This window comes from Cynoglossus semilaevis, chromosome 11 (assembly GCF_000523025.1).
Source record: "Cynoglossus semilaevis isolate Cse_v1.0 chromosome 11, Cse_v1.0, whole genome shotgun sequence".
NCBI classification, from domain to species: domain Eukaryota; kingdom Metazoa; phylum Chordata; class Actinopteri; order Pleuronectiformes; family Cynoglossidae; genus Cynoglossus; species Cynoglossus semilaevis.
This window is the reverse complement of record NC_024317.1, coordinates 5588031-5598039: the sequence shown is the minus strand read 5'-3', so window position 1 is coordinate 5598039 and position 10009 is coordinate 5588031. Positions and strand designations below refer to the sequence as shown.

The 10009-nt window shown below is 40.0% G+C and overlaps 1 protein-coding gene across 3 annotated transcripts in view; it reads right to left on the bottom strand.

Annotated features, from left to right (window-relative positions):
• Positions 1-9785, bottom strand: part of mdfi (MyoD family inhibitor) — a 25469-nt gene extending 15684 nt beyond the window's left edge. The window contains exons 1-2 of one of the 3 annotated variants that reach the window (XM_025060172.1): positions 9131-9785; positions 7612-7819 (exon numbers count right to left, since the gene is read on the bottom strand). In XM_025060172.1, coding sequence (XP_024915940.1) covers positions 7612-7768 — 157 coding nt within the window. In that variant the 5' untranslated portion in view covers positions 7769-7819; positions 9131-9785. Of the gene's footprint in view, positions 1-7611 lie in introns of all 3 variants that reach the window. The other 2 variants (XM_025060171.1, XM_017036358.2) reach the window with 2 other exon arrangements.
• Positions 9786-10009: the final 224 nt, after the last annotated feature.

The following is a 10009-nucleotide window of genomic DNA, read 5'->3' as shown; positions in this document are numbered from 1 at the left end:
GTTTCAGACAACAGCTACACGATTTAGCTCACAGTCAAGTTAAACCTCTATTCCATTGGTTCAGTCAGTAAAGCTAAATATGTTGCCTCATCATGTTTTAAATTTGAAATATTTTCTGGTTTATTATGACCTCTATAATTTGACTTTTAGTTTTACTTATCAAAATCCTACAAGAGGCTGATGTTAATTATATATATTATTACTTATACTTATATTATTAATTATTATCACGACCATGATGGGAGACAGTTGACCTCAGGGAGTCCTGACTTTTGGAAGATAAGTAAAAAAATAAATAAATAAATAATAAAAATCAAGAATTATTATTATTTATTTTTTTTGCATCAGTTGCTGCCTTTGCTGCTGCTTCTTCTTCTTTTTCTCATCTCCAGCCTCATGTTGTTTTCTTCTCTGCTGAAGCTGCTTTTGGGGACAATTATATCATTATCGAAGCCACATGAAATCCCAGTGTAAACAAACTTGGGGAATAGAGTTCTTCAGTGTACAGACCATGGCTTCACAGCAGACTTGTAACAAGATTTGACAAAATTTAGCTACATTAGCAAGACACAATATATATATGTCACTGGTAAATGTTTACTTTTTATGGGCAACATTTCTATCAGTTTCTGTCGACTGTACTGGCCGTTGCACACCGACACTTTTATTTTTGGTCGTACGGTCAGCTGCACCAGCCCACACTGCAGTACATTAGTCCATTATTTATTCTACTTTGTAATTCTGCTGCTAATGGGTTACTACGGGTTAAAAGAATGGCGGCCTTGTGACTCAGTAAAAGCTTCTCTCTGTAAATGTTCAAAACCACGATTGTTGGAGCTGAACACATCCCCCTTGTGCCATCCAAGTAGGCCTTCAACCAACTGTGTGTTGGCATCGGCATCAAACCACCAAACCGCTCGACCTCAGAGCCATTTCTGAGATCTGAAAGAAAGATGAGCCTCTAATTCAAATCAGACCAGAGCAATCAAGAGCCACTGAAGAGATCTGGCTGGCTGTGTGTTTACATGTGTGCGGGGACGAGGATGTGCCACGGTTTGTGCGTCTGTGACCGTGTATGTGTTTGTTCATGTGACTGTGCAGTTTGGTGAAATAAACATGTGTCAGTGGCTCTGAAGAGACGCAGCAGAAAGAACTTTAGTCTCCCAGTAAACAAACAGTCCAGCAGAAGAGCGAAGACCCGAGGGGAGGGTTACTGTAGCGTATGGAAGTGTACACTAACACACACGGGTGCAAACATTTAGCCTCTATACCCCAGCCTGGTCATGTGACATATCCTGTTTCACCTGATCTAGTCAACAGTCTGCTATTCTGTTTTTGGTGTGCATGTCATTTCGCCTGCTTATTTGTTTATGGCCAGGAGCCATGTACAGTGATACCTTGTTATTTTTCATTAGACTCTAACATAGTCAAATAAGACACAGAAACGTATACTAGTTTATTTACATGTTCCAAAATATAAATACGTTATACCAAAGTTTCCTGTCAACCAAATTATCAACCTGTTACGGATACGTTTGATCTACCAACTTTCTCTGCAGTCGCTGATTCAGTATTCAGGGTGTGAAGGGACAAACTTGGGTGGAGACACTTCTGAGCCAACAGTACCTAGACTGATAAAGGAACAAAGAATTTCTTTGGTCAGTTTTCTGAAAATTGTTTAATTGGCTTATTGTTACAACATTAACCAATAATTCACGAGTTTTTAGGAATCACAGATTGATGTTAAATCGCATTATTGAGGCTCACAAAGGAAATCGGGCAATTTCAGACACCTCACAGGCTTATCTTCAAGAGTGTTAAGATAAGTTGAGGGTTTTGGAGAAAAAGACAATTTCACAAGTTGAAGAGCAACCGTGCAGAATAATGTTCAGCAGAGCGGTTTAGTGGAGGCAGTGCAGAAGTAGCTTCTGCCAGAGTAATAAGTGGAAGTGATTGAAACCACATATAAGAAATGAGACTCTGATAAAGGACGAGGTGTAATGTAAAAGGAAAGAGCAGCAGTTTTATCTGTATCTTACCTTGAAGGCATTCATCCATATGAGCACAAACATGGCAAAAATTAGGAAATGGCAGCTGTTTTGGTGCAACACACACACACACACACACACAAGAAGGGCTGTGAAAGTGCACAGCTGGAAAATGTCCAAATTTAGAGATTATAGTTGCTGAGAAAATTAAGCGGTGTAAGCTCATTAACGACAAAAAAACTGTCTGCTGTTGGCTTAAAGAGAATCTAAACGTGTTACTTTGTCTAAGAAATTCCTCCAGTTTGTGGGAAAATACAGCCGCGATACTATGGTGCTGCGTATACGACGGATGAAGTCTTTTATGTCTTGTTTTAGGACCAAAAAGAGTTCCAATAAATGTTCATTCAGCTTCAGGAAGAGAAAAATGCCTTGTGAAACGTCAACATTTTAACAGGTTTCTAATAAACCTTTGTTAAAATGGGATGTTTGCTCTGATTTTCAATTGTTTTTCTCAACAAATCCTTAACCAAATACAACACAGTGCAGCTCAATGTTTGACAAATATAAAATGACAAAAGTTGCCAATGCTGTTGGAGACACTGGAGACCCTTCTTTACATGTTTCAAATCATAACGTTGGTCTTGGGACCGTTTGTCCTCACCTTGTACCACGGTGAAACAAAGAAATGTCTGAGGCAGAAAGACCGAAAATATGGTAAGATATTACAAAGATATGAAAAGATTGATAGATTAAATGAAAAACATTTCTGAGGGATGATTTGACAACAATCAGTTTGTGTGATCAAATTCACTGTAATCGAAAATATTTACACTTAAATTTATAAAAAGTTCTAGGCTGTGCTAGTGCTGTTTTCAAGCTGACGCCAGTAGAAATGACATTTTCGACAGATCACTAGTTCACTGGAGGGCAACAACTGGTCACAAGCAACCATTGACACTCACACTGACAACTTTACAAATTTAAATTTAGTGTCTCAGTGCAAAACAATTCTCAAACACTTTTGAAATGTAGAAGACGTCATAGCACCTAGAAAAAACTAGTGCCTGGTCAGAGAGATTTGATTCTTAGTACAATAAAAACAAAGTTAACTTCAGCTTCCTTCATTTTTTAAGCCATTCAATATTGTCCACAGTTTGAAGGTCAAAGGGTCATTTTGACATGTGCCTTCTTTTGGCAGGTCTGTGTGGACATGCAGTACAGATTGTGAATTGTGTAGCATTTCTGCAGATAACTTGAATCCTAAACAGCCAGTCGATGGCGTGATCCTACAGTATGTGCAATTTTGTCTTATACTGGTCTAGAATGCTACCTCAAGTGTGCATAAGAATCATCATCCCCTAAAACTGTGTTCACCTGTCTTGGATGATGTATACAGTAAAAGAAAACCTTGGAAGAAAATGTAACATTTTTCATAGCAGTAACTCAGAGCGAGAGGCCCCTGGCTCAAGACGAAATACTTCACTTTGTAATTTGTACAATCACATGTTGACATCATCTGTCAACAGCTGATGACAGTGGGCATGGCTGTTTGGAGTCAGCGCTTGACAAAGAAATTGATGACAAAGAGAGGAATGGAGAGAAAGATCAGCAGAAGCAGCATCAGCAAGTTTCTCAAATGCTTGCGAGGTGGTGAGAGGAAAAATGTTCTTTTTCAGAGTTCAAATATGCTGCAAAATGCCTTGAACAGCTCCTACTTTATTTCACTCTCTGTGAGAATCTAAATTAGACACAAGCCTCGACAAACCTCAGGGACCAAAACGGGGAAAGTAGGCAAATATCTTGTACAGAGCGGAGCACAGAAAAAGACAGCGAGGGAGAGCGAGAGCGAGAGAGAGAGTTTTAAATGCATTATGTGATGCACTTCACCTGTCACACTTCAAATATCTAAAGTGTATTGACGTGACAAAGACTATTGTAAACATGTTGACTGACATTCCAAGCAGAAAATATTTTGAACCCTTTAACGATTGAAAAGGAGTGAAAAGAGAGTTAGCTTACGTTTGCTCGCTCACCTGCTAACAATGGGTTAGCAGCAGTTGGTTGCTAAATAACTGCAAAACAAATGTGGTGTGTAGGTTATTAAAGGAAATGTTAACATGTCAACCAGGGATTCACGACAAACCAAAGGTTGAAGGAAGATCTACGACAGCAAAATAAAAATAGAGTAGACTAGTCAAGGTAGGTGAGTTGTAGGTTTATTTTATTGTGCATGTTACCATTGTTAGCTTATCACCTAAAAAGGGTTAAACATGAAGGGGTGTTCTTCCAGCCAAGAAAGAATGGCTGACATTTAACTGTCCGACATCACAAATCCCATCCAGTCGCACCATTAATTACAAGATTAGACCTATCAAAGCTTTAACTGCTGGAGTGCAAATCAAACAAAGATCATGGAAGTATTTCTGGCCCCATAAAAAGAGAAGTGGACACAAGCTCACCTGGCTGCCTGAGCTGGAAAAGCTTTACCGTTAATGCTCTTTGTAGACAATTTTAAAAAATCAAAATAAAAGAGGGATTCTTCCTCTCTTTGTTTTGCTAAAAAAATTCTGACTTTTATTACACATAGTGAGTCAAATATGTCATATGCTGTCCTTGGCTCGTGTATCCAAAACAGTCATGGGGTTACAAAAACCAAAGTACCATTTTAAGCCTCAAAATAAACAACGTGAGCAGTGCCATTTTGCCACTTTACGTATTATCTTTTCTTTTTTCTATTTGACTCAAAATTAAATATAATTTCAAAAGATGACAGGAGCCAAACACCTCAAGAACTTTTTCCATCTGTCAACTTAATGAGAGAAGTAGAATTATTTAGAAGTCCATGGGGGCTCAAAGAGTTCTTCTCTAACTAGCAGATAGCGATTGTTGATCTAATGGACTGTCAAGAGGTTGTGTAGCGCTTTGTGGATGGAACGACTGATTATATGACTGCAATGTCTGTTATGTTTTTTGTGATGTGTGTGTGTATGTGGAGATTCAAAGGCATCTTGAATCTAAAGGGTGAGGACAAATGTAGAAACACCATTTAAAATGAATGAATGAGTTAAAGGGTACACTAGACAGAGAGACCAACAGAACATTTCTATAAAATAGTCAACTGTCAGTATCTAACTCATCTTTCTGTTAGTGAGAAGCCCGGTAAGAACCTCTTGTCTTATCTGATGCCTGATCAGGTTTCTAGAGTATCTCCTTGTTACCTTCAAAGTATTCCTAAACAAACATTTGAAAACAATAAATGCAAAATTGTTTGTTGGTTTCTTGACTATATTATCAAGATCAACTGAGTTCAGTTGCCCTGTACGCAAAGAACAGGGCCAGACAAAAGGGGTTTTCCTGCAAGGAGAAATGTGTCATTTATTCTGCAGCATAGAAGATAAGCAAACTGAGATCATGATAACAAAACAATGGTCTGGGTTTTCCTTTTGTTTGCCCAACTCATAAAACTGAATCATTACCAGCGACACCGTCCAAATAAACGACCCCAGCTTTACTTGTGGCTATTGGCTCATAAAACTGCACACAATTCAGTAAACAGATATAGGAAGAGGGATATGGTCCAAAAAGAAGGCGTGAAAACAGAGGGAGACAAAAAAAAAGAAACGTGTGAGAGCTGCCAGCGGTGAAAGACGATGAGAGAGTTATGCTAGCATGTGGTGGTAAGAGCCTCCTGTATAAACAGACAGCCTCATTGCATCTTAATGCCTGAGTGAGAGCAACACTTACAACAGCAAGACAGATGCACATCTGTCAATAACACATTGACACACACCACTTGATGTCCATGTAATGAGTGAGTCAGGCAGAGATCCTGTTGAGTCAGGAAATTAGGAATTGTTCAACAAGATGCTAAAACAGAACTGTTTAACAGGTTGGCAGCTCAGCAGAGACGGGAGTCAGTTTGACTCCCGCTTGCACGCCAACGACCGTGTGCCAACAAACGTGGACGTTTCTGACTCATTTGTTGACTTGAAAACCCTGACGACTCAGTATATTTTCTCCTTTGATTAATGTGAAAAACATTAAGCTAACTGTTTCTGGCAACCATAACTGCAGCTCTGTGTCAAATGAAAACAGGATTTATATGACGGATAATTTATTCGCTACTGTTTGGTTACTGTTAAACAAAGCAATGGATTCCACACCCCAGCGCCAGGCAGAATGAGGTCAAAATCAAAGCGAGAGTTCAGGGAGGTTAGTCGTCATTGGCTCCATTTTTGGGAGTTCATATCTGGTAGTTAATGCAATCATGCGTGCAACTTTGTTGTAAGTTCCAGGTGGATCTATGCGCCTGTTGTGTTGTCCCAAAGTCATGCACTCTGTGGGCTGAGGGACAGGCGGGGTGCTAGAGATTGATGAAAGCAGGGCCTTGTTGCTGTTCCCTCTCTGGCTTACTTACTTACCTACCTCAGTCTACCTAAACACACACACACAAATGAGGCCAGCGGACCAGACAAGCAGTCTAACTTTATTTAGAGAAGCCACAGCTATACTTTGTGCTGGCTTTGAGCTCGAGGTGAAGTCAGCTCGGCCACGAGAGCATGTTCAGACACCAACCTACTGTTTAATAATCTATGCTGTACTTATGCTCATCATGGTCAACCACAATGTAGCAGGGAGCAGAAATGTGCCCGAGCCAATTCTGGTTTTTCAACACACTTATCACCACGTTTTGAGTTAAGACTCAGACATTTAAAAACCTAAACTAAAACAGAGGGAAATAAACAAGAGGAATTCATCGGCCATCAAAGGTTTTTGTGGCTGGGTTTTATGCCAATAAGACTCTTAAATCACTGTTCGCTTCCCTAATGGGCAGTAACCACACCTGCCCTAATTCCCCCTGTAGAACTTAGCACTCTGATCTATAGTCAGGGTTTTACTTGTCTGACGGAACTTAAACTATCTTGAATATGATCCTGGAGGAGTCACTTGGTGCACACACTCCTGTTCCCAACCCTGATGTCAGTCAACCCTTACCATGACTAATCACACAAAGCAAAGGGTCGTAGGTTCATTTCCAAATCCCCAAGGGTCCCATTCCGACCTTTAACCATTCCACAGAGCTGAATCTGTCCCTATTCCCTCAGATCGTTTCGTGGAGGTAAGTCCCCCTAACAAGCCAACCTCCAACCACATCAAAAAGAAACTGTGGTAGCTGTCGGTGAGATGACCTCTGATCCATGAATCACTGTGACATTTCCCTGAATAAACAATATTTTTTGTCATGATGTCCACATCTCTAGGCCTAATATTTGTAATTATTAACTGCTGCTGTTTAAACCACAATCTCCTAAGACAAAACATACAACCAATCATGTCTTAAGGGTTTTTTTAGTTTTCTATCACAACCCACTATTCATTATACATTACATTTTTTTTTAAACAAACAAACACATACACACATACACACATACACGAATAACAACAACAAAAGAAGTCGAGCAGAACTCAAGGTCTGATACTATAAACAAGACAACATACTCTGGGCGCCTTCAGGTCAACAACACATCTGTTTCTAGAATCTCTTGTTTATTTTGAAAAGGTCAAACATGAAAACACATGCGGACAAAGACATGCAGCATCGCATCGACAGTTGTTATCTTACCTTCAGTGAGAAATGGTTCTGGGCTTGGGCAGCGGTTGGCTCTATCTGTGGGGGGCGAGGGTTCATGTGGACTTAGTAGTCGCTCCGGTAAACCGGGGTCCCCATCACTGGGAGGGTCTGGGGATATGGCAAGAGCATTCTTCCCCTCCTCATCCATGGACGTCAGTCTGGCTCTTTTGGAAGGAGGTGGAGCGGCCAAGGAGTGGGCCTGGATTGGAGAAGGGAGACAAGCGTAAATTACGTTATTAGGTTGTCACTCTCTGTCATGTGAAAGTTCCCTGTTGATGCTCAAACTGACCTAAAACAGGCCAACTTTAGGGTGACGTCATTCAAGGCTTGAACCAGCATGAATCCCTTTTAGCTATTCTAAAAAGAATCACGAAAGGAAGTGATGAACTGGTGTGTTGTTCTGATGAAACTCTGGTAACACGACAGAAATTCCTAAGAATTTCTCTATTCTGACTGTGATTTAACATTAACAGCCTGTATCTTTCCTTAAATTGTTAGGTTACTGATTGATGTGAAATGTGCAGCAGCACTAAAATTTGAACATTGTAAATATTTAAACCTGTTACAATTGAAGAAGACAAACACTATTTGAAAACTGTTATGGGGAATGTTGAAAGAAACAAGTAACAAATAAGAAATAGATGATCATTTTAGAAGAACTAGAAGTGAAGGGATTGGACACAGCATGGTACTGGCAGCCAGATGGTCCAACAGTAGTGAAGCGATGGAGAACAACCTTTACAACATTGCAACTAATTGACTTCATTTATCATTAAGTTATGTACAAAAAACTGCTTTCCTAAGATTATTTTATTTATTTATTTATTACTGTTATTATTTTTGTTGTGGTTGTCTTTGTTGCTGTTAATGCATTTTTTTTAATATAATACCAAGACAAAAAGTTAATTTGCTACAGTTTCTAGGTCACGTGCCAACTTGAGTTTGGCTCAGCTGTCCAGCTGTTTGCGCGCTCCCGCGGCGCGCTACACGTCTGCGCCACCAAAACGTTCTAATGACAAGGTATAGGCATCAACTGTCGTAACGTAAACAAACAAATAAAACAAACATCGACTTTTGTCGGAGTTTGTAGGGTTTTTTTATGTCCCCGAATTGAATGAAAACTTGAAGTTGGCAGATGTTGTAAGATTGAAGAAGTTTCAGATAAACAGCGATAAGATGAGCGCGCACTGAAACTCGTGCTAAACTTCTACGGGGTATTAAAAATTGCAGGATAACTCTGGACTTTTGTAAAAGAAAAAAACAGTTGTTCGTTGTAAAGAGGCAGCTCTGCAGCGTGAAGCACTCTCACACTAATTGTTACTGTTCTCTAGTAACGGGCGTTTTCTGTTTACCTTTATTGCCGGTCTGCGCCCTGCTGTCACAAAACGTGTCCGTGCACGTTGATACCGTGATGTGTCAGAACCAATTTCCTATGTCTGCAGTTTAACTAAGGAATAACGACATTAAACGTCAACATGACTGAAAAAAAAAACAAAAAACAATCTCTTACCTTCTCTCTGGCTGGGACTCGGAGCAGGCGAGCTCCGGGCTAATTCATTTTCTGACCACTTCACTTTTACTTCTCGCCCTTCCAAGACCTTTCCCGTCTTCTGTCCCTCCACTCTGATCACTTCGCCGGAACCAAAACTCCCCAAGGTTCAGATAGATGTCCAACTCCCCCCCCACCCCCCGATTCAATGCATTTTTCTGCAGCCGAAATAGTTTTTTCTCTCCGCCTCCAAAGTTTCTCTGTGTGGCTCCCCCCGTCCTCCAGCAGACCAGATGTTGGGAAGAAGTTTGAAAAGTCTTTGTCTCCAGCTGCAGATCCCTTCGCTTTCTACCGAGTTTCTGCAAACCAAGTCCAAGCACACCTCCTCCCAAAACTTGTGTCAACTCTTAACCTTAGCAGTGTACCTCCTATGCACTCCGTCTCTCTTCGGCTCCTTCTTTTACTCCCACTGACGGACTTGTGAGCTGCGGCTATTGGACAGGAAGCTCCAGTCAGCAGAGATTGTGCTTCCTCCAGGCTACATACAAGCAGGGCTGAGCTATACTGTTATATTATATCCTCATAAATCCTCACCACACTCATTTTGCCTTGGCTTTACTCTGTGAGGACTTTTTCAGAAACAGTTTATTTCTCCATATTTATGTATGTGTATATATATATATATATATATGTATATATATATATATATATATATAATACATACATACATATATAATACAGAAAAGGATATTTTCTTGTCAAACAGGGTAATTCTGAATTTTATCCACACACATTAAGCATCAGTTTCCATCCTTTGCCTTTGTTTTGTTATTTGTTAACTGTTAAGAATAACTGAGATTTCTTTCTTAGGCAGTGAAAGTTGTGGTATGAGAACACAAA